The sequence below is a fragment of the Nothobranchius furzeri genome, chromosome 12, assembly GCF_043380555.1.
Source record: "Nothobranchius furzeri strain GRZ-AD chromosome 12, NfurGRZ-RIMD1, whole genome shotgun sequence".
Classification (NCBI taxonomy): domain Eukaryota; kingdom Metazoa; phylum Chordata; class Actinopteri; order Cyprinodontiformes; family Nothobranchiidae; genus Nothobranchius; species Nothobranchius furzeri.
Genome location: NC_091752.1, coordinates 67591952 through 67616911, shown reverse-complemented (window position 1 = coordinate 67616911; position 24960 = coordinate 67591952). Strand labels below are relative to the sequence as shown.

Sequence of the window (24960 nt, the reverse complement as noted above, 5' to 3'; positions counted from 1 at the left end):
CGGCTGCAGTATATAGTGACTCGTTGCATTCTCCCTCAGCCAAAAGTCCTCGCGTCATGCATTTAAGCTAAAATGCTAATGTTAACTTACCTTGCACTGGCTGTGGAGACGTGGGTGATCGTCACGCAGATGTGCCATGAGATTCGAAGTGTTGCTGCCTTTTGCAGACACTTGTTTCCTGCACGTTCTGCAAACGGGATACCAGTCTTCTATTAACTGTCCCTCAGCATTTTTCAGAAATCCAAAATATGCCCATACTTCCGATTTAGTCTTCTTTGAGGGCTGATGGATGTCCTGGGCGCTGCCGTCTCCTCCTTCGGCCATTATTTCAGCTTCAAAGTTTTGGTGCCGTTGCAAACTAAAAAGTGCGTGTGCGCGCAGCGGGAACTTCAGCTGAAGCGACGGTGGCTGGTAAGGGTCACCGCGCTGAAACCGCGGCCACGGTAAACCCACCGAGATAATATAGTTTTTTAAAAACTGGACGGTTATTTTTATTGTCAACTTTTTTACCGGGGTTTACCGCTATACCGGTTACCGTGACAACCCTATTCTGGTACCAGGCTGTAATCATGTTTATTTCTGCTGTGAAATTGGTATTTTTAACATGGGAGTCAATGAGGATTTGCTCGCTTCTGACACCAGCCCCTAGTGGATGAGGGTGGAACTGCAATTTATTTCATTTCCGCGTTGGCTTCAATTTTTCACCCGCATTGTGGGGGCTTGGTCTTCAGCCGTGATCTTGGGACCAATAGCAATAGGAGCAGTAGTCTCAACGGAGTGATCACCATGGGACTTTAGGCAGGTTTTTGGGACTACCAGGTGCATCTGACCTTATGAGCTTAGGCAACATTCGGGGGTGTAGATTTGCACCAAATAGGGTAAAAATGAGGGTGATTGACCATGTAAGGCTTTAAAAGTTAAAGATATGATATTAGATCCTGGTCCTGGTAGGTTCACTAGTTGGTTACCTTGTAGTTTTTTTTCTTGAGGTTTGGTTTCTGTTCACACAGAAAAAAAAACAGTTTGCTCATTGGTCAGATGCGTGTGTTGGCGGGACTTCCAGACATCAGAAGAAGGTGATGAGGGAGCTACCTGGAAGCTCCTCACCTGCATGTGCCCGCCTGCATGTCTGGCTCACATTAGCAGTGTAAACCTGGTAGCTGTGTCTGAATTTGACAATATAAACCAACTGTTTCCTGAAAACCAACTGCTGTGAGATACTTATGAACCTCTTTGGGCTCCACTTGGACTGGTCAGTAGCCCATCAGTCCAATAATAAACGGTCATAATCATGATAAATGTCCTTAGCTGTTATACAGAACAGCACTTCCACTCTAAATCATGCTTCTGATCAATTACCTAAATAACAGAAATGTTTTGGATGTTTGAAGAACTCCTGATCGACATCTTTTTCCAGTTCTCCTTGCACTGACTGTTCCGTTTTCTAGCTGTAATTCTGCCTCTTGTATGTTCTCCTAAGGAATTATTTCGCTATAATTGCAGTGTTGTCTTCCTGCCGTGTGGCTAGCTGCAGGCTGCTAAAGTACTCACTGGAGGGTCTGCGTTTTCCCCTCATCTTAGCGTGGTTTAGCTTTAGCTTCCTGCAGTTCGGATCTCATCAGGTCTCGTCTTTCCCGGCAGTTCCCTTTCTATCTCGAGTATTTTGTCTTTGGTTTGGTGACACAAGGGTCGGGGCTAATCACAAACCCTTTTACGTGCTAATTAATAACTAATCAGTTCATTGGAAAGCGAGGTGTGGGCACGTGTGCTCGCCTCCCCGTTCACCAGGAATGTGACAGAAAGTGATGCGTACCAGATGTTTTAGGAATGAGTCGGGTTTCACTGGAGCGTCACACATTCCCAGGGATGTTTGTGGAAAGACGTGCTTTGAGCATGTTCTGCACCCCCCCTCACCCCGAAACGCCCGTGCTTCCAGCCTCAGCGACTGTTTACGCTCCCTCCTCCGTCTGGAAGCTCACGTTTGATCAAACGAATGCGTGACGCTGGTGATTTGTGTGTTTTGTGGGCACGGTACTTAAAGGTTTTGACAGGTAAACAGTTGTAACTGGAAGCCAGAGTGATTCAGAGTGACGTTTAGTGTGGAGTGTGTGTCTGGGTATGTGTGGCATGGAGCAGACTGCCAGAGGAAAAGGCATCAGCTGATGAGTGAGTAGCTTAAGCTGCAGCCTGCTACTAAGGGTGTGCCCGTTGTGTATGTCTGACAGTAAAGTTGGAGCACGCCCACCTGGACAGTGGACACGCTCAACTCCCGTTATCAGTCATTTCTGATGGTTTCTGGCATCATTTGTCACAGATTGTCAAACGGTCTTCCAAACGATTGGTCGACTGTTCCTTTGCAGCTCTTCTATTGGTCCCAGTGATGACAAGCTCATCATCAAGAGGCGTGGCTTTTAAATAGCCTCTGTTAGCTGTGCTGCAGGAACAGGTTTATGCAGCTGAGAGCACGGCGGAGCGGCTACATGTGTCGGGTATCGTGTTGGCTCCATTGAAGAAAATAAAGGAATGGCAGCGATGAGATCATTAAAGGTTGGTTTATGCTTGACGCGTCCGCGAGGTCCGCATGGCTCCGCGCGGAAAAGTTGCGTCATTTTGCGTCATTTTAACAACCACGCCCCTCCACCGCGTCTCCGCACGGCCCAAGTATGGCAAGCCAAAACCGTCACAATACGCCACTTTCCCAACCCGTCTAGTTAAGAAATGGCGAAAAAAACGCCGTTTGATGTGCCAAGACGTCGTAAAATACGGCGAAAACTCTGCCAGAACGCCGTAATTTACGCCGTTCTGAACGGTCCCGTAGAACGCCCGTAAAATACGCCGTTTTTTCCGGACATTGAACGCCGTTTTTTACGTCACCCTAATCCCAGACGCGTTCTCTGTGTGGGTGGCGTAAAATACGGCGTTTGGTACGGACATTGAACGCCGCTTTTTTCGCCGTTCTGTGACATAAAACGCCGCTTTTAACGCCACTTTGTGACAGTTTTAACGCGTTTAAAATTCAACTTTACTCTCATTTATGCAGAGCCCTCCCCATGGGTTTCTCATCCACTTAATTTAAACTCCAGTGACCCAATGAAAGACGAGGAGGTTGAGGCAGCACTAATTCATCCCAGATTCGCCGGGCTGTCGGGCTGTGCGGATTGCTGTTTTCTAATACAACTCGGCTCTGTTTCAACTAATTTCACTGTATTGAAAAAGCCTTGAAATGTAGTAATATTATCAACAATGTGTCAACATTATTATTTTTTCTGTCCACCTGTAAAAGGCAGAAACGCTGTTTCAGTCAGACCTGATGATTACTTAAAAGTGTGGCTGCCGTATCAGTCTGTCCTCGTGGCTCGTGAGTCCAGCTGAAACATCAGTGCTCTTTCTGTCCAAAACTCCATTCTTCTTAAGTTCATCCACTTTCAGTATTTACTATTGTGACAGTGTGTGTGTGTGTGTGTGTGTGTGTGTGTGTGTGTGTGTGTGTGTGTGTGTGTGTGTGTGTGTGTGTGTGTGTGTGTGTGTGTGTGTGTGTGTGTGTGCTGTCGCAACGTCCCAATTGATCATGCGCCCTGGCTACTTGGTCAAGGGAATGTTCCTTTGGCTGACTGGTTAGAGCGTATGACTCTCACCCGGGAGTCTGGGGTTCGAATCCCGCCCGAGCCCTCGTTTATCCACCTGGCCACACTATTGTTTTTTTTTTCGTTTTTTTTTAACGACTGTTATACTTGTCTTACAGGAGCTTCTGAAGATGTTCTGTCTTGCTTCTCCATCATCACTCTCCAGCTCCTCAGACCAGCCACTCCAGAACCTTCCCAGATCCAGGATCAGAGCACTTTAATTAAAGTTTGAAACATGTCTGCTTGTTGTTCTCCTATAGAAGCCTTAAACTAGAATTTGCTAATGAGCTTTCTTGGCTAAAATATGCTCTTAAATGTTTTTATTTACATAATCAAGAAACACGTTTTTCATTGCTGCTTCACCAAGACATGACTCTGAGAATGTCCTCAAGATCCTGAAACACTGGTTAAAACAAATTACTTTTAACCTCTTATAAAACAAACGTGCCTGTTGATGATTATGCCACTATACTGAAGCACCTGCATACTTGCTACCGATTTGCTAACTTTCTGTAATATTTGATATTTAAGTTAAAAACATGAAATGCTGTAACACAAATTCCAAATGTTCTAGTTGAGCACTTGTTTCTACTCAACTAATCATTATTTCTGTGATTAGTCAGCTTTTTCCTTTTCAATAAACACATGGAAAAATTACAATTATCTTACTGAAAAATGGTTTAACAGTGTTGCACATGTATAATAATCTGCACTGGTTTTCACAGTTACGGCATTCTTCAAACTATAATAATAAAATAAAGTGAAAAGATATTTACAATTGATTACTTCAAGTTCCTACTATTTACATTTTATGCATCGATACTGTAAATGGCTGTTTACTAAGGCATACAGAGTCAGTGCCTGTACACAGGTAGTTTGCTTGTAAATCTACATATTTCTGTTCTATATGATCCTGTATTCTTCATTAATGCTACTTACAAATCCACGAGTCTGTAGAATTGCCTTGTTTATTTGAGCAGGTATTGAACAATCCTTTTAGTTATTAACAAGTTGAGTGTGTGCTTAAGAGGAGTTTAAAAGTGTTAGCCTTAGAAAGTAGATGAGCCTCTCCCACAAACCACATTTTTTAAATTTAGGACTTTACGGAGTGTGCTGAAAGACAACAATGAGGCTAATCATCTCCATTTTTACAGGAGGCAACCCCCTGCTTACTAGGCAAGAACCCGTATGAGAACATTCCACTGACTTTGTATGCCTTAGTAAACAGCCATTTACAGTATCGATGCATAAAATGTAAATAGTAAGTAATCAATTGTAAATATCGTTTCACTTTATTTTATTATTATAGTTTGAAGAATGCCGTAACTGTGAAAACCAGTGCAGATTATTATACATGTGCAACACTGTTAAACCATTTTTCAGTAAGATAATTGTAATTTTTCCATGTGTTTATTGAAAAGGAAAAAGCTGACTAATCACAGAAATAATGATTAGTTGAGTAGAAACAAGTGCTCAACTAGAACATTTGGAATTTGTGTTACAGCATTTCATGTTTTTAACTTAAATATCAAATATTACAGAAAGTTAGCAAATCGGTAGCAAGTATGCAGGTGCTTCAGTATAGTGGCATAATCATCAACAGGCACGTTTGTTTTATAAGAGGTTAAAAGTAATTTGTTTTAACCAGTGTTTCAGGATCTTGAGGACATTCTCAGAGTCATGTCTTGGTGAAGCAGCAATGAAAAACGTGTTTCTTGATTATGTAAATAAAAACATTTAAGAGCATATTTTAGCCAAGAAAGCTCATTAGCAAATTCTAGTTTAAGGCTTCTATAGGAGAACAACAAGCAGACATGTTTCAAACTTTAATTAAAGTGCTCTGATCCTGGATCTGGGAAGGTTCTGGAGTGGCTGGTCTGAGGAGCTGGAGAGTGATGATGGAGAAGCAAGACAGAACATCTTCAGAAGCTCCTGTAAGACAAGTATAACAGTCGTTTAAAAAAAAACGAAAAAAAAAAAAAAAACAATAGTGTGGCCAGGTGGATAAACGAGGGCTCGGGCGGGATTCGAACCCCAGACTCCCGGGTGAGAGTCATACGCTCTAACCAGTCAGCCAAAGGAACATTCCCTTGACCAAGTAGCCAGGGCGCATCATCAATCGGGACGTTGCGACAGCACACACTGTCACAATAGTAAATACTGAAAGTGGATGAACTTAAGAAGAATGGAGTTTTGGACAGAAAGAGCACTGATGTTTCAGCTGGACTCACGAGCCACGAGGACAGACTGATACGGCAGCCACACTTTTAAGTATTCATCAGGTCTGACTGAAACAGCGTTTCTGCCTTTTACAGGTGGACAGAAAAAATAATAATGTTGACACATTGTTGATAATATTACTACATTTCAAGGCTTTTTCAATACAGTGAAATTAGTTGAAACAGAGCCGAGTTGTATTAGAAAACAGCAATCCGCACAGCCCGACAGCCCGGCGAATCTGGGATGAATTAGTGCTGCCTCAACCTCCTCGTCTTTCATTGGGTCACTGGAGTTTAAATTAAGTGGATGAGAAACCCATGGGGAGGGCTCTGCATAAATGAGAGTAAAGTTGAATTTTAAACGCGTTAAAACTGTCACAAAGTGGCGTTAAAAGCGGCGTTTTATGTCACAGAACGGCGAAAAAAGCGGCGTTCAATGTCCGTACCAAACGCCGTATTTTACGCCACCCACACAGAGAACGCGTCTGGGATTAGGGTGACGTAAAAAACGGCGTTCAATGTCCGGAAAAAACGGCGTATTTTACGGGCGTTCTACGGGACCGTTCAGAACGGCGTAAATTACGGCGTTCTGGCAGAGTTTTCGCCGTATTTTACGACGTCTTGGCACATCAAACGGCGTTTTTTTCGCCATTTCTTAACTAGACGGGTTGGGAAAGTGGCGTATTGTGACGGTTTTGGCTTGCCATACACAAGATTTCCGCAACGCGCACCTCAGAAAATTTCTAACCACGCGGACGGTCGGACGCGGAAAAACATGGCGGACCGGCACGGCAGAGGTTCGTAAATACAGACATTTGTATGATTCAGCTCTCAGAGATCACCGTGATCAACATGTTGTTAATAATTCTTGGAGAGAAATAGCTCGCACTGTCGGAAAAGACGAGGATGCTGTTAAAAATGCTGAAATGCCGTGTTGTAAACAGTAATTTCTACTTCTACTATGATGTAGTGTTGGATGCATGCCGTAGAGCTCCATGCTGCCCCCTACAGTTTGGGAGAATATTGGCTCACCGCAGAGACAAGCCGCACAAACCATAAACGCTGCGAGTTGTGAAGCGCGTTCCAGCCGCGAGCCGCATCACCGCGCGGAAAGTGAATGCGTCAAGCATAAACCAAGCTTAATACGATGTCCCACGGCGGCTTCGCCTTGAATCGTTCCAGCTGCAGCTCCGAGGGTTGGCAGGCAGATGTTCCAACTCCAGCAGGATCAGATACCTGCCTTTGAAACTCCAAACGCTGTTTCTGCTGCAACTTTTCTAATCTTTGTTAAAACTAGAGTCAAACTAATTGATACCTGCACAACTTGGAGTGTTTTTCTGAGTAACTGCCGTGCAGAATAAATAGTTTCCATGTGCCTGACTCACTGGCTGTAACTCCAGACACCCAGGTGGTTAGTGAGCTTCCTCATCAATCCATCACAGGAGGGAGTAAGTGGTTCTGCTTCATCTCTCCTCCTCTAACAGCAAACCAGCAGGATCCAACGCGCCGCTTCAGGCAGACTGCTTGTGATGGAGAAACCGTGACTAAACATCTCCTCCTCCAGCTCCACGTCTGAAGAATAATAAAAACATTCACCGCTTTGTTTTCCCTCTTGTGATATTTGCTAAAACGTTGCTGCTTTATGTATTTTTGGTGACTTGTAAGCATTCCTCATCATCATCCTGGGTTGTAAACGAGCAGAAAAGCTAGAAGAGAAGTTATTTTGGGTCAAACTTGGTTTCAGTTCATTACTGTTTGAGTAATTTAAAGATTTTCTGCTGTAATTGAAAGAAAAAACATAATCAGCGATTAGGAAAAAGGTTTTATTCAAGCTTTTTTACATTATTTATCCTGCAAAAGAATGCACTCTGCTGTTTCATTACCTGTCAAGTAGATATTTGGATCTTAATCTAATGCTTGACTTTTCTTTCTTTTCTAGTCTTGTGTGCCAAAAACCTGGCGAAGAAGGACTTCTTTCGTAAGTATTTGCCTGTTTGTCGTGAACGTTTAGCAAGTTTCAACTGTTGATCTCTTTTAGACACATCAACAGTAGAGCCCTGCACTGAAGCCCTAGGCCCTCGGGTCGGCCCGGCCAGACGGCCCGAGGGCCGGGCTTCGGGCCAACGACTGTGTAATTACCTCGGACACGAGCCGGGCCGGGCGCCTTTATTTTGAATCGAATTCATTAAAAAAAATTGAAACACAAACGCAGCAGTAGAGCCCTGCGCGGGACTGTTTTCTTCATCCCGCTCCCGCTGAATTTCTGACCATTACCTCCTGCAACTGCAACATGTGCGTTACACTCCCGCCCGCACCCGCAGCGTGCATGTCTACTCCCGCCTGCAACCGCAAAACTCTGAGAGATTATTACCTCACAATAAAAGAGATGTATCAAGTTTGCGTCCTCTCTGGTCCTGGAGAAAACATGTCACAACCCGCGGCTCTTCCATCCATCTGATGCGGCTCTCTGTGCTTGTAAAATAATGAATGGATATTTAAATAAAATGCTTTATATTTTACTGAATTAATTTTATATCTGTAAGTCAATTCGATGTAAAGATTGTCTGCGTAAACCTGAACAGGTCCAACCCGGTCTTACTGTGAGACCGGGTTGACGGGTCACGCTTGTGCGTAATCATATGCGCTGTCTGAGCTGAAGAGATTCTGGGATTCTCCTCCTGGATGCGTCGCCACATTGGAGACAGGAACAAGCACTATTCAGCCAAAGTTTCATAATCAGGGAACATTTTCTAAGTGACAAGTCTCTCTGAGCGATTGGAAAACGCTCGCTTCAGTGGGAGGAACTTTCCCGCATGCGCTCTGGTTCTGCAATGCGCTCCAAACCCCTCTCCACAACTTCAGCTCGCTGTGCACATATGCGCTGACAGTGAGCTGCGCTGAGCAGCTCAGATGTTCAGATGGGAATCTTTTCTTGGGTGATTTAGCTACATCTGCGATGTGTGTAACGAATAAAGTGTCGGTTCGTCTGCTTGCGTCGGGGTAATTCTTTCTATTCTTTCTCCGTCAAAATAAACGGTCAAATACGGGAACTATCCGGTCAACTCAAGCCCTGCTTTTGACTGTTTTGTTTTCTTGTGAAAATTGTTGCAAAGAGATAAAATTTAACTTGATTAACACCAGAGCCAGTGCGCCGTTATCTCCGTGACGGTAAATGAGGGAAAAACAAATTGATCGGATCCTGCACGTCTTTTAACACATTGGTCAGGATTGACGCACTTTTCATTTAGTTGGTTAAAAAAAAGTCGGGCTCGGGCCGGGCCAGAGAATCCTGAAAACCTTTTCGGGCCGGGTCGGGCTGGGGCTCCACCCCCTCGGGCCGAGCCGGACACGGGCTCAGATTTTAGGCCCGTGCAGGGCTCTAATCAACAGCTCCCTAAAACCATTTGAACAGATGTTGTGTTTTCCCATCATTTAAAACCAAAACAACCAAACCCTAAAACCCACAAGAGTCTACATGGAACAGTTTTGCTGCAGGACTGCTGACCAAACTGGTAGACGTATCAAACGGGCTGCCATGGTGAGTGATCACCCATAGGTCCCCTGCTCAGTCAGGTGGTTTCTGTGGTGCCCATTCCTGCCATTCCAACCCTCTGGAGCAGAGCAAACACTCAGGGTGTTTCTCAGTGTCAAGGCGCCTGGCCTTGCGAAGCGATGTCTTGTGAGGCCAGGCGCCTTGCTTACGAGGACACTGTCCTTCCTTGGTCAAAGAAAACGGTTAAATGGAACAGACTTGCATCACGTGACACGGGAGATAACGTTATATTTTATACTTATAAATATCTAATGAGTCTTTTACTTTTTAAATTGTGTATATGTTTATTAAATTAAAAATATAAGTGAGTTACAACCTGCTAGCCACCGAAGCTGCAGCTACTAAGCAACTAACCAACCACAGATAACTTGTTTGGATTAAAAAAAACGTTTTAAATTAGCTGACTTACTTCTAAACTTGAAAATTGTCCCCGAAGTAGCTGCCGGCTTCTGATGCGCTGTCCTTTTGAAAATGCCGCGGTGCATTGTGGGTAATTTTTGACCAAGGCTAGGCTACAAGACACCTCCCGTGTATCCTTGCTCAGCTAGCTAAACGGCTAACAAACGAGAACACACACCTCGGTAGATCATGAACATTGAAACACGTCTTGGCGCTCCTGATGACGTATCTCCTAGGCAACCGGGGCGGGGTCAAGACATCAGGGCGAGGTTCCGTGGCATTGAGAAACACCCTCAGTGACGTTACAGATAAAGCTTTCTGTTTACTCACGGGCTATAATTTGCTTAACGGGCCTGTGAAAGGACAGCTAAATGAAGTGCAGCTAGCAAGTCTGTGAATTTGTTCTGACACATTTGTGATTTGATGTGGAGAAAGTTCTTTTAGGGCTTGAAACATCCGTTCACCTATTTACAGATTGGTCAGATTTTTTAAGTACGTTTCTGCGAGAAGTTTTTCTCAGACAGCGCCATCTAGAGGTGGACAAATGTATCGCACCTCAATGATATATGTGCACAAATTTTACTGTAAAATAATCACAACACAGGCTAATGTCTCGGGGGGGGGGGGGGGTGTCGGTTCTTCTTTGAAAAAAATCAAAAGACTGACGTAGTCTCTGTTTACGATCTGTGAGCCCGCAGGGTTGCCAGGTCTGCGCCGGCAAAGACCTCCAGAGTTGTTTAAAGAACCAAAGCCAGCAAACAGGAGCGACCCAGAACGTATTTCTTGTACCCCTAAGAAGCCACGGCATCTTTTTTTTTTTTTTTACTCTAATATCAGGTGAGGCTAGCTAGAGGCAAATGTTGAGCTAACAATACCAACGGTGAATTAGAGGGAAAAAGTCGGCTCTAAAAATACCTCAACTTGATATTACAGTGAAATATATTTATCTACTTATCAACTTACCGTGTATGACTCATCTCCGCTCGTCGTCTAGAGGCTTTTGGTGCTGATCTGTAGCTGGCAACAGCCATGAAACTCACGGAACGGGAGTGAGATAATTTTTCGTGTGTTTGGAAAATGGGCTGCAGTACCAAACTATGACCACAGGATGTCACTCTTGCACCATACACCCTAAAACCCTCCCTTCTTCTGTGATCACGGCTGAATGTGACGCCTCTCGTTCATGAACACCCACCTCTAGCCGGCCAGCAGAGCTAAAATGAATTATTTTACAATTATTATTTAGTCTACAAATCTAGATCATCAGCTGCCGGAGCAACAAACCACAAAAGACCTGTTGCCTACATTATATCACAGTACAGGTATCACTTTTACAGATTTCTAAAACTTCCTAGATAATTCCTGAAAGGGGAAATCTCTGGGTCGCTGTTGTAAATCTGATCGGACGGAGGAGCTGACACTTTAGTTGACCTTACATGAATAAATGCTGAAACCGTCTGAGATTCCTCACAGCAGGGAAAAATGGGATAATTATTCTCTCCTTTCAGGCCTTCCCGATCCCTTTGCCAAGGTAGTCGTTGACGGTTCGGGGCAGTGCCACTCCACGGACACCGTGAGGAACACCCTCGACCCCAAGTGGAACCAGCACTATGATCTGTGAGTCCCGCCACATTAAGATTTTAAACAGGAGCTCCTGCATCGGGCCTCTCGGCGTGTGGATGATTTGCTGCGACATAAAGGCTCAGTCTAAAAATGTCCCCCGGAACATCGTTTGAGGAATTAGAGGTCTGCCTCTCCAAATAGCATTTTCCTCCTCCGACTGAACCACGTGCATGTTTTGTTGTACCCCGATGGCCTTTTCCCAAAGATGGTGCGTCCCGTGAAAGCGACCTGGAAAAACTGGAGACGGAGCGTGTGAGTGAAAGAGTGCGAGTGAAACTTTCCAGTAGTCGCCCAGTGTTTATCCAAACCATCGCTCATGGCCAACAACGGGAGGAAGCACGGGTCTAAGTTGTGTTTGGTTGTCGTGGAGACCAGACCCTCTCTTCCTCCATCTCTCTCTTTTTCTCTGCGCACGCACACCTTGGGGGGGACAGTCTGGCTGAGAGGAGAACCGCTCAGTGGAACGTCTCTGCTCTGATTTGTCCCACGAGTCTGCAGACACGGTTGACTGGGATTTATGTGGAAGTGACTTTCCTGTGCTGGTGATGCATTTACCATCAACATGGCTGGCGTGTTTGCTCTGGTGGCCAGCAGAAGGAGGAGGAGGAACGATTTAACCATCCGACTAGCTGTCCGCCGTCTTATTAAAATAGGCCGTCCAGCTCTTGGTATTCTGATTGCAGCCTTAGCTGCTGGCAGTGGATCTCTTTTTCCGTGTGTGTGGTTTCATTGGTGCACCCAGGCCCCCACAATGCAGCTCTGAAATTGAGTCAAACCCGGAAGTACCAAAAATTGCAGTTCCACCCTCATCCACTGGGGGCTGGTGTCAGAAGCGAGCAAATCCTCATTGACTCCCATGTTAAAAATACCAATTTCACAGCAGAAATAAACATGTTTACAGCCTGGTACCAAAACATGTTTTTGGTTTAAATGATCTAGTTTACACTCATGACAACTCTGAGGGGGGTGAATTTTTTTCTCACTCTTCTGTTTAAGTGTATTAAAAGCCTAAAATTCTGTATAATTAATGAGCATCAGACCCACGTGACCACAGAGCTAGCTCCGTGGAAAGGCCTCAGTAGAGCCTCAGTCTGGCCTGGAAACTGCTCCGGCATTTTGAGTCTGTGTGTGTGTTTTCTTTTTTGGATATTTTTTGTGCAATTGTTGGACAAAATGACTTGCTGTGGCATTAATTGCACTAATAGAGCGTCCAAGGAGTCTCCAATTCATTTTTTTCGGTAAGTAAAATTATATTTATGTATTTTAGGTCACTGCCGAGCTGAGCTTAGATTTTAACATGTACTGTTTAACCATGAAATTTAAATGTAACAGGGTAAAACCCAGTGCATTTAACATAATGCTGGACTTTAGAAAATGGGTCTAAATATAACATGTTGGTGGAGCTGGGTTCCCACTATCGGCTTGTGGAGCTCTCGGGAGACCGATGTTTTCCACCCGGTTCTCCCCGCAGCCCGGTCCATCTCTGTCTGATCGCGGCTTCTGTGTGCTGCTCGGGCTGCCGGCTTGTGAAGCTCTGGGATGGAAACCTTTCCACCCGGTTCTCCCCAGCGGCAGCTCTGCGCATCTCAGATCGCAGCAGCGCTTGTCTGCTGTGCGGCTGCCGGCTTGTGGAGCTCTCGGAGACCTCTGTGTTCCACCCGGTTTTACCCAGCGGTCAGCCCGGCGTATCTCTGACTCAGAAGCTCTGGTGTTGTGCACAGTTAACTCCGGTTGTAGCTAGGTTGCTACCTCCGTTAGCTTAGCTCCCACCTCCGCATTAGCTTTGGGTTAGCTTCAGGTTAGCTTGTAGCTAGTTCGACCGGGTGTCGTCAGTCGATCCCAGCCTTACAGCCCCACCCTCAGCTCCTCCTCTCTTCCCTTTTATGGAATTGTCTGGGCTTGACGGAACCTGTGACACGGTCAAAATGGCGGTGGTGGCCACCTCCCATTTTAGCAGAAAAACATGTTATTGGAGCCTGTGGAAACCCATTGTCCATATATTTATGTCGATGGGTGCACCACAGCCATCTAACTGCTCCGTGACCTTTGACCCTTCTGCATCGTTACAGGATGTGGCCGGCATGCCAAGGCTGGTGGAGGCAGACTGTTGGGCTGCCTGCCTCACACTCATTCATCCTCTTGCACCACATTTGTCAAACGGACCTCTGAGAGCCACAGGATATGTGTGAGATGAACTAGAGCACGGACGCAGCTGCATTAACCGAGTGTTTTCCTGATCCGGTCCAATATGGTTATTATTATTATTCTACTCCTACTCATGCATTTCCATCTCCCGCCTCCGTTCCTGTCTTCATATAAAAAAACCTGCAAGCTGGAAGTATTATTTCTTGTACCAAAAGGTGAATAAAAGCGAAGCTCTCTCTCTGTTTGAGTGGACTTGTGTTAATGAGGCGGATTTTAGAAACGGGATGCCTATAAAGCTGTGTTGTTTTATACGGACCTGTTTTCCACCTAAAACTTGTGCAGCTCTCAGAATATGAACACCTCATCTCTTTTCCATGGGTGTGTGTTAGTCTTGTGTAGACAAGCTGTTCTCTGACTTTTTAGTCTGAATTGAATTTGCAAACAAATCAGGAAGAAAACGCCTCGGTTTGCCCCTCATAACAGGCTCCTTTAGCGACCACGACCACGCTTCACTCTTAGCGCTCGACAGGTTTTTCCTACCCTTGAAATTCCCTTTGCTATTCTCATGATGCACCTCACACCGTCCTGGCATGACTGCAGCTACGCTAGAGCAGACTTGCTAGGCTCAAGACTCGAAGGCTCGGGAGGTCACATTTTAGACGTAATGAAGTGAAACTGCCCCCTTTCTTTTTATTAAGGATGTTGTGATCTGATCACAACTATCAGGACGAGGTCCAAGCTCTGTTGGTGACCTACCGGTATGTTTACATCCGAGGAGCTGCAACACAACTCTGCTACGTTAGCAGTGGAATAACCACATCATTGTCTATCGTTACAGTTGTGTCTGTGTGTGTGTGTGCGCGCGCGTGTGTGTTTGTGTGTGTGTGTGTGTGTGCATGCGTGCGCGAGTGTGCGTGTGTGTGTTTGAACGGTAGTTGGGAGACATAAGTGTGTGTGTGTGTGTGTGCGTGTGTGTGTGCGTGTGTGTGTGCATGTGTGTGTTTTAAAGGTAGTTAGGAGACATAAGTGTGTGTGTGTGGTGTGTGTGCGTGCGTGCATGTGTGTGTTTTAAAGGTAGTTAGGACACATAAGTGTGTGTGTGTGTGTTTGAAAGGTAGTTAGGAGACGTGTGTGTGCGTGTGTGTGTGTGCGTGCGTGCGCGCATATGTGTGTGTGTGTTTGAAAGGTAGTTAGGAGACATAAGTGTGTGTGTGTGTGTGTGTGTGTGTGTGTGTGCACACGTGTGTGTGTGTGTGTTTGAACGGTAGTTGGGAGACATAAGTGTGTGCGTGTGTTTTTGTGTGCATGCATGTGTGTGCGTGTGTGTGTTTGAACCATCGACATGTAAATATATGGACAATGGGTTTCCATAGACTCCAATAACATGTTTTTGAGGCTAAATGGGAGGTGGCCACCACCGCCATTTTGACCGTGTCACAGGTTCCGTCAAGCCCAGACAATTCCACAAAAGGGAAGGGAGGTGGAGCTGAGGGTGGGGCTGTAAGGCTGGGATCAACTGACGACACCCGGTCGAACTAGCTACAAGCTAACCTGAAGCTAACCCAAAGCTAATGCGGAGGTGGGAGCTAAGCTAACGGAGGTAGCAACCTAGCTACAACCGGAGTTAACTATGCACAACACCAGAGCTTCTGAGTCAGAGATACGCCGGGCTGACCGCTGGGTAAAACCGGGTGGAACACAGAGGTCTCCCGAGAGCTCCACAAGCCGGCAGCCGCGCAGCAGACAAGCGCTGCTGCGATCTGAGATGCGCAGAACTGCCGCTGGGGAGAACCGGGTGGAAAGGTTTCCATCCCAGAGCTCCACAAGCCGTCAGCCCGCGCAGCAGACAGAAGCCGCGTTCAGACAGAGATGGACCGAGCTGCTGGGAGGGGAGAACCGGGTGGAAAACAGAGGTCTCCCGAGAGCTCCACAAGCCGATAGTGGGAACCCAGCTCCACCAACATGTTATATTTCAACCCATTTTCTAAAGTGCAGCATTATGTTAAATGCACTGGGTTTTACCCTATTACATTTAAATTTCATGGTTAAACAGTACATGTTAAAATCTAAGCTCAGCTCGGCAGTGACCTAAAATACATAAATATAATTTTACTTACCAACGAAACAGTTTTCAGGCGAGGCCGAGGCTCTACTGAGGCCTTTCCACGGAGCTAGCTCTGTGGTCACGTGGGTCTGATGCTCATTAATTATACAGAATTTTAGGCTTTTAATACACTTAAACAGAAGAGTGAGAAAAAATGCACCCCCCTCAGAGTTGTCATGAGTGTAAACTAGATCATTTAAACCAAAAACATGTTTTGGTACCAGGCTGTAAACATGTTTATTTCTGCTGTGAAATTGGCATTTTTAACATGGGAGTCAATGAGGATTTGCTCGCTTCTGACACCAGCCCCTAGTGGATGAGGGTGGAACTGCAATTTATTTCACTTCCGGGTTTGACTCAATTTCAGAGCTGCATTGTGGGGGCCGGGTTTGAACGGTAGTTGGGAGACATAAGTGTGTGTGTGTGTGTGTGTGTGTGTGTGTGTGTGTGTGTGTGTGTGTGTGTGTGCGTGTGCATGTGTGTGTGTTTTAAAGGTAGTTAGGAGACATAAGTGTGTGTGTGTGTGTATGTGTGCGTGTGTGCGTGCGTGTGTGTGTGTGTTTGAAAGGTAGTTAGGAGACATAAGTGTGTGTGTGTGTGTGTGTGTGTGTGTGTGTGTGTGTGTGTGTGTGTGTGTGTGTGTGTGTGTGCGTGTGCATGTGTGTGTGTTTTAAAGGTAGTTAGGAGACATAAGTGTGTGTGTGTGTGTATGTGTGCGTGTGTGTGTGTGTGTGTGCGTGCGTGTGTGTGTGTGTTTGAAAGGTAGTTAGGAGACATAAGTGTGTGTGTGTGTGTGTGTGTGTGTGTGTGTGTGTGTGTGTGTGTGTGTGTGTTTGAAAGGTAGTTAGGAGACATAAGTGTGTGTGTGTGTGTGTGTGTGTGTGTGTGTGTGTGTGTGTGTGTGTGTGTGTTTGAAAGGTAGTTAGGAGACATAAGTGTGTGTGTGTGTGTGTGTGTGTGTGTGTGTGTGTGTGCATGCGTGCGTGCGTGTGCGTGCGCGAGTGTGTGTGTGTTTGTGTGTGTGTTTGAAAGGTAGTTAGGAGACATAAGTGTGTGTGTGTGTGTGTGTGTGTGTGTGTGTGTGTGTGTGTGTGTGTGTGCGTGTGCATGTGTGTGTGTTTTAAAGGTAGTTAGGAGACATAAGTGTGTGTGTGTGTGTGTGTGTGCATGCGTGCGTGCGTGTGCGTGCGCGAGTGTGTGTGTGTTTGTGTGTGTGTGTGTGTTTGAAAGGTAGTTAGGAGACATAAGTGTGTGTGTGTGTATGTGTGCGTGTGTGTGTGTGTGTGCGTGCGTGTGTGTGTGTGTTTGAAAGGTAGTTAGGAGACATAAGTGTGTGTGTGTGTGTGTGTGCATGCGTGCGTGCGTGTGCGTGCGCGAGTGCGTGTGTGTGTGTGTTTGAAAGGTAGTTAGGAGACATAAGTGTGTGTGTGCGTACGTGTGTGTGTGTGTTAATGCATGCTTTGATCTCCAGTCACACATTAAACACACGTCAGGTCAGAGCACCACAAATAGAGCTGCGTTCAACATCACATCTTTAGTAACTTGGGTTTCTGGGTTTTAGTCGTGTCTAGTGCACATTTTCTGTGTGGATTACACAGAAATTCTGATGTGGGATCAGTACAGAGTGTTCACAAACACGGACTGATTGGTGCATAAACTATCTGTGCTCTGTGATCGCCTTCAGAAACGTTCCTGCATTAATTCATTATAGCTTTTTGGTGTTCAGACTGTGATGTTCATGAACTTGTTCGCGACCAGCCGTTAACTAAACCGAAAACCTCTGACTGCCAGCGATGTTGAGCATTTTTAATGTTTGTTGAAGAGTCAGAAAAGATTGCGCTCTATGACCATGTAAACACCAGTATTGGGAAAGTTACTTTTAAAAAGTAATTAGTTATAGTTACTAATTACTTTGTCAAAAAAGTAACTCAGTTTCTAACTGAGTTACGAGATTATGAAAGTAACTAATTACCAAGAAAAATAACTACTTAGTTACTTTTTTCATTAAAGAATGCAAGAAAAATGGGTTAATTAAACTTACTTAGGTTACTATAAATTACTACAATAGTGAAAAATAAATGACTAATGACTGGAACCTAATAAAATGTATGTCCAAATGGTTTTTGTAAACCTGAATAATTTAAATAAATAAGCATGTAACAGGAGGAACTACAAACAGGAACATTACACGTATCTAGACTATTAAAAGGTGATAATAAAAGTGTGATATTTAACAAGACCCCAATCAGCTAAAATTTAAAATTGCAAATAGAAACACATGTAAAGGTTCCTGAGCCTTTAAATGGTCTCTCAGTCTAGTTAAATTACAGAAATAAATGTAATTTTGTACGGTATTTTAATTTTTCCAGCTTCACATAATTGTGTGCTCTTAGTAGCATTTCTGTTGCTGCTAATCTAGTAATGGTTAAATAAATAAATAAAATCCTTTAAAATGACACTAGAAGAGGCACAAGCCTGATGGAGGACTTACATTTACTAACATGGGTCAGACCCAACCACAGAAGAGCTGAAGCTGGGTGGTAAACACACACAGGTAGTTCTAATAACACCTGAGCTCCATGACGTCTGAGACTGATGCATCAGTGTTACAGCGGGACTAAAGACATGATCAGAAACAGGTTACAGCTGGATGATCTAGGAAGGTAGAAGATCAGGTCGTCTGAGCGGTGAACAGGTGAGCGGACCTTCGGGACGTCCCGCTGTCACGCTGAGAAGGACACGGCTGCAGACCCACACCTGCAGCCGTAGATATTCATCGCTTCTTCCTCGTTCTTCACGGCCGTGATGCGCTTGGATGAAAACATTTGCCTCTTTAGCTCCTGATCAGCTGATGACAGCTTCAACACGCCGCACTGCTTAACGCACGCATTTCCTTATCAGTAACAGAAACAACGTTTTGATAAAAGAAGACGATAATTCATTAGTTTGCTCGTTACTGAAAAAACTTTTTTTTTTCTTAACGCGGTTATTTTAAACGGCGTTATTCCCATCACTGCTCTGTTGTGTCTACAGCAGGCAGAGACTGAGACGGTGAGGGTCTCCGCCCACCCGGCCAATCATCATCGTGTTTGTAAGAGCGTTACCGACACCTCTCTCTCCCTGGCTGCAGCTGAAGTGTGGCGGTCAGAAAGCCTCACACTCTTGCTCAACGTTGGACAAGCACATAGTAACACACAACCTTCCGTCCCCAGTAACGGTAACGGCGTTGCAACGGTGGGAAAAGTAATTAATTAGATTATTCCGTTACCTAAAAAAGAACGCCGTTATTTTAAACGGTGTTACTCCCATCACTGGTAAACACTGATACTACCAAAAGAAAGAGTAGACTTCTTACATCAAGAAGAATCGCGTGTTTCCAGCCTTTTCTGTTATTTAAAGAGCAAGTCACCCCCAAATCAACTTTAGAACAATTATCAGGTCGAGTCATCAGCAGACGTTTAACCTTAAATGATTTGGATCTGGTCATGGGACAAAAGCTAAACTTTTAACCTGTTGCAACAAATAAAGTTTTAGTATTTTGACATTAGAAATCGTTGCCGAGGGCACTCCTGTTCTGGACGTCATCCTATGTGAGTGAACCAAAATTTTGGCTGCTAAGCTAAAGCACTCGAGTCAGTTAATCCAACAGAAACATTTAAAACCACCAAATAAGAAACATTAATACCATACCAAGTTTATTTGTGTAGCACATTTAAACACGACATGAGAGCCAACCAAAGTGCTGAACAAAACACATAATAAAAACAGTTAAGCATAGTAAAAACTAAATCCATTAAAATCGAGTGATTCAGATACAAAAGAAAAGAGAAAAGAGAATAAATTAGGCTGAATTAAAAGCCAGAGAGTAAAAGTGAGTTTTTAAACGAGACTTAAAAAGGGAAAGAGAGGAAGAGATTCTGATCGGGAGGGGCAAGTGGTTCCAGAGCTTCGATGCACAAACCCGCGGGACTTACAGCGGGAGCTAGCGACATGAAGAAGGTGCTGGTCGGCTGATCGGAGGGATCACTTAGGGACATAAGGGTGAATGAGGTCGGACAAATAGCCAGGGGCTAAGTTAATGAGGGATTTGAACGCAAAAACCAGGATCTTAAACTGTATCCGGAGATCGATGGGGGAGCCAATGGAGATTTTCCAAAACCGGTGTGATGTGTTCTCGTTGCCTGGTGCCAGTCAGGAATCGAGCTGCTGCGTTCTGCACTAGCTGAAGGCGAGCGAGAGCGGAGGAGGAGATACCGTATAGCACCGAGTTAGAGTAGTCGAGACGGGAAGTAATGAAGGCACGGACAACTGAATGGAGATGACGCCTTTTTAAAATGGGCTTAACTTTAGAGACGCCTCAGGCGGTAAAAACAGGCCTCAACTACCTGGTTGACATGAATGTCCATGTTTAGGTTAGCATCCATCACGACCCCTAAGTTTGTGACACGGGTTTTCAACCCACTTGAATTAAAAGGAATGGTCAGTTGGGGGCTTGGAGAAGTCTTAGGGCTGAAAATGATAGCCTCTGTCTTGGCAGCATTCAATCAGGAATAGTCTGTCATTGCTGCTAGAGCCCTGCACTGTAGCCAGAGGAGGGCCGGGCTTCGGGCCAACGACTGTGTAATTACCTCTGACACGGGCCGGGCGCCTTTATTTTTAATCAAATTCATTAAAAAAACTGAAACACTTAAAGGCAGCAGCACCTGCCTGCTTTTCACGCACCGTTAGCTCAGTTAAGGTGTGTGTGGTTTATAAATGCACCTAAACGAATTATCAAACTGCTGATTGAAACATGTGCCCCTATTCACATATGCCATTTTATGTCCACTTTGATGTCAGAAGCCGTTCATTTATTCCCATGAAAATGGCAGCATTCTATTTTTCTGTGAATAAATTCGCTCTGCAGTTAAAAAATAAAGCATTCATTGCTGGGGTATTTTTCTAACTGCATCGCGCATTTTCAGAGCGGCAGATTAAATTTACAAACGCTATATTAACTGGGGGCGTTTATTTAATCTGCCGCTCTGAAAATGCGCTCTGCAGTTAGAAAATTAGAATGCTGCTTTTTTTCTAATTACACAAGAGCGCATTTTCAGAGCAGATTAAATTTACAAACGCATCCAATTAATATAGTGTTCGTAAATTTCATCTGCCGCTCGAAAAATACTCTGTTAGAAAAAAAAGCTGCATTGATGCTGTTTTTCTTTATTTTTTTTATTTTTATTTTTTTACTGCAGAACGATTCTCACAGATAATTACAATGCTGAGCATTCTATCGCGCTAAAACATTATGAAAGGTTAAAAAAAAGTCGGACCAGAGAATCCTGAAAACCTTTTCGGACCGGGTCGGGCTGGGGCTCCACCCCCTCGGGCCGGGCCGGACACAGGCTCAGATTTTAGGCCCGTGCAGGGCTCTACTCTGCACCTAGGCCTGGGCGATAAATCGATTTAATGAATTAATTCAAATTTTTTGTTGCGAGCGATTTTTAAAAAAGTGAATTGAATTTTTATGTAATAGCGCCTTTTTGGCTCCCCGGAGCTTCCGTAGCGTTAGTTTCACATAACCGTGACAACAACGTCACAGCACGCACACCAAACGGCAACAGCTAGCGACGCCACGGCCACCGGTGAGAGCGGGAAGTTTGTTCCAAAGAAAGGAATGAAATCCTCCGTTATTAAGAACTGGTTTGGGTTTGCTGCGGCGGACGTGGAGCGCTTTTATTCCAAGCGGTGTTCATTTATTCATTATTCATCTCAGAAACGAGGGTTACTTTTGTCTTGCTTGTGATTAAATAAAAACAAAATTTGCTTTACGGCGCCTTCCATTTGTACTTCTTGCTATTCTTAATAATTGAGGGGGAGAGAGAATCGGGGAAAAAAATCATAAATCGAATAAAAATAAATAAAATCGGAGGTTTTATTTTTTGGCCGTATCGCCCAGCCCTGGCTGCACCTTCTCATGTGGGTGTAGAAGCAGAAGTATTTATTTAGCACCATTCAAGATGGAAAGCACAAGGTGCTTTTGGTCGCCCGTCGGTGACTCGTTTTTTCACCCTGCAAAATTGTGGATCGGTGTTCAAGCCGATTCACTTACACCTGTGCCACCGTCACCTGCAGAGGTACTCGGGGATTCACGTGCCTCTCTTTGGATTTACTGCTCAACAAAAATGCTGCTTCAGATGTGGAAAATCAAGATTTAGCTATTTTACACGAGAATTAAAGGAAACCTTTTCTCAGACGCTGAGGGTAAAAAACAGAATCAAAACGTTTTAAATGACCTGCTTTTTATTATTCCTCCAGTTTTCCCCTCGTCCTGTTGTCTCATAATGGGCGTATTAAAAACTTTAGCCAGACTAATGAATTTTATTAGACAGAGGGCGATCCAAATGGCCTGGTTCTGGTTGTAATGCGTCCCTCCCGTCATGTCTGTCTGACAGCAGCTCTCTCACATCGTGCTCCAGACAGGGATTTGGCTTTGACTCAAAATGTCCAGACGTCTTACTCACAGCCCCATTGTTTCATATCCCTCTTGGTGTGCAGCGTGATAATTACAGTCGGTCGCAGTTCTGCGAATCACTCAGACGAGGAGTTTTAGAGCCCACCGCAGCAGATGAGCCAAAACGAGCTCAGATGCTGACTTTTTAAGTCACATTCTGACCTGACACATAAGTAGAAATGCAGGAGAAAGCAGCACGACGTAGCAACTGCATGAAAGTCCACACGACTGTTCAGACTGAGGTTGCTAGTTTGAAAAACATCAGATTTGACTGACTTAGCACAGCGTTGAAGTAAATAACCAAACAAAACATTTCTGAAAAGCTTAAAGGACACAATCAAACCACAAGCAGCACTTCAACGCATAAAAGCTAAAAGTAATTGTCTTAAACAAATCTGATATATTCATTATAGTGACATTTTTCTGATGGATTTATTTTCTTTGTGGTTTTAGTTGTTTTGGACCCCAAACGTTGTGTTGGTGACCCACAGCGGGGCCTGAAGCCTAACTTGGGGAACAGGTAGTTCTGTGTTCTTGTGCCTCGTGTCGAGTCTGGAGTTTGAAAATGGTGGCACCATGTTTCGAGCTTTCTTTGCTGCAAACAAATTGGTTCGGATGTTGTTGGAACACAGATGATGGAAAGAAAAGGTGTAAGGTCTTTGTCTTCTTCTGTTGAAAATTAAATCAGTGTAGTTCAATTTACAGGAGCGGCCATTTTGAAACCAGACTTTGTTTATTACTTATGTATCCATTAGCACCACGGCTAGGTCAGAGTCCGCGTGCATGTCGTTCTTTCAAGAAGAGCTCTCCGGCGAGGAAAAGCCGGCCCAATATTACCTCTGGTCTTTGCTCTTTCTCTATCGAGTTCTCTTTTTGTCTTCCTGGATTCCTCCAATAAGGGATTTCGAGCTGCCTTTGGTGGATTTGCCATTGCTCAAGTCTCTAAACCACGGGTTATATATGCTTAGATGCCCCGTGGACCGGCGCTGCCTATCGGAGCTGCCGTAGTGGCTGGCTGCCATCTTAGATGGGTCTCCATTCCCCCCCAGTGCTTTCATTTCTGCTGAAGAAGCTGCTTACCCAACTAAAAAACACATTTTATCAAGCTTTTTTTTTTTTTTTTTACAAAGTCAGACACAAATTATGGCACGATAATTAAAACATAAGTATAATCAAACAAAATAAATTAAAATATTAAATCCTATCAGGTAGGCTAGAAAAGTCACTAGTAATCCCACGTGATCTGTTTTCAATAGCATGCCGGTTGCATAAGGAAGGGCACAGTTGCTGATTCTGCGTTGACTTTGGAGGTCATATTGGGCCGCTGTTACACTCTCCAGCGTCCAATGGGGCGTCTACTTATACATGTCTATGGGCTCTACGTCTACGTGATGCTGCCGTAAAGCAACACGCAGTCAGTACTTCCCCCGGTGGATCGCGGGTCAAAAACCTGTATACTGTGGTAAACAGACATGGGACCCCATAACATTATCACAGCTCCAAAATTGAACATAATCGATAGTATGCTGTAAAAACCTTTCAAAACACTTTATTTTGAGGTGTAAAAGTTGTGGAATGTGTCTTTAAGGCTGTAAAACCCCCAGCTCCACACTTTATACACTTTTCTCAGACAGACATTAACATTTTCACACTTTTCTCTCTGCGCTGTAAAAAAAAGCATGCAAAATTCTGCTGTTTTCAGGTGTATTTATTAGTTTTCCCTGAAGTAATTAACTAAAGTGAGCTGCCTGAACGCTTTTATGAGCTGCCTGAAGCTTTTTCCTCACAGAAACACCGCCAGAACCCTGAACATTGATTATATCACGGCCATAGCAGCACCATGAAAACAATAAAACAACCAGGTGCGCCACCCGTGCGTTCGGTTCGGTTTGGGTCCGGCATGCTACCTCTGTAACGATTAAAACCAGTAGAATCCCTGGATGTTTTTTTCGCCAAGCAAAGACTTTTCACATCCAACACTTTTCCTCTCAGCCACGGGCGTTTTCTCCTTTCAGACATAAATTGTTCAGCTGTTACGCTAGCTTGTTCAAACAGCGGCTGGATCCAGACTCTGATTGGTTCTTTTCTTGTCGAGTTCCACCTCTTCTAATTGCTGATTGGTTCTTTTTTCCATTCGCCTATGTTTTCCATTTTCTGATTGGATTTTCGTTATGTCACCTATCGTTGTCGCCTTTTATTTATTACAAAAGAATCTGCGAGACAACGAGGGACTACTGTATCTAAATGCTAAATTATTTTGAAAATAAATATTTGATTATGGAGCACAGATAAAAGAACTGCAGCAAGAATCAAAGCCCACAAAATTAAATGTTTACTCATTTCTTTACATGGAGGGCTATGAGGGTTTAAAGCGATTATGCAGCCAGCCACAAGGGGCTTCTGGGTTTAATTTGTCTGTTTTGTGCAGCTTCTACTTGCAAACATCTCTAGATTTTTGTGCCCATGGTCCTCTTAAGGATGAGATCTCATGGGCAGTTATAACTAGGGATGTCCCGTTCCGATATCAATATCGGAATAATTCAATATCGGCCCAAAAGCAATGTATCGGATTATATCGGACTGCATCAAAAATCTCCGATATAAGCAGTCCGTCAAGGTTTACACTTTTGCAACCAATTATGAAAAAATAACTTGTGATTTTTTTCATACTGATATTGTAGAGCTGAGCGATATGGCTTAAAATTAATATCACGATACATTGAGGATTTCACCTCGATAACGATAAATGGACGATAACTATAGGTATGTGCAGAAACAAAAGTTGTCCACTAGATGGG

The 24960-nt window shown here is 44.3% G+C and overlaps 1 protein-coding gene across 1 annotated transcript in view; it reads left to right on the top strand.

The window, feature by feature from the left end:
* Positions 1-24960, top strand: part of smurf2 (SMAD specific E3 ubiquitin protein ligase 2) — an 85829-nt gene that overhangs the window by 26286 nt on the left and 34583 nt on the right. Inside the window, exons 2-3 of the mRNA XM_015945256.3 lie at positions 7782-7820; positions 11303-11411. Coding sequence (XP_015800742.1) covers positions 7782-7820; positions 11303-11411 — 148 coding nt within the window. The remainder of the gene's footprint in view (positions 1-7781; positions 7821-11302; positions 11412-24960) is intronic.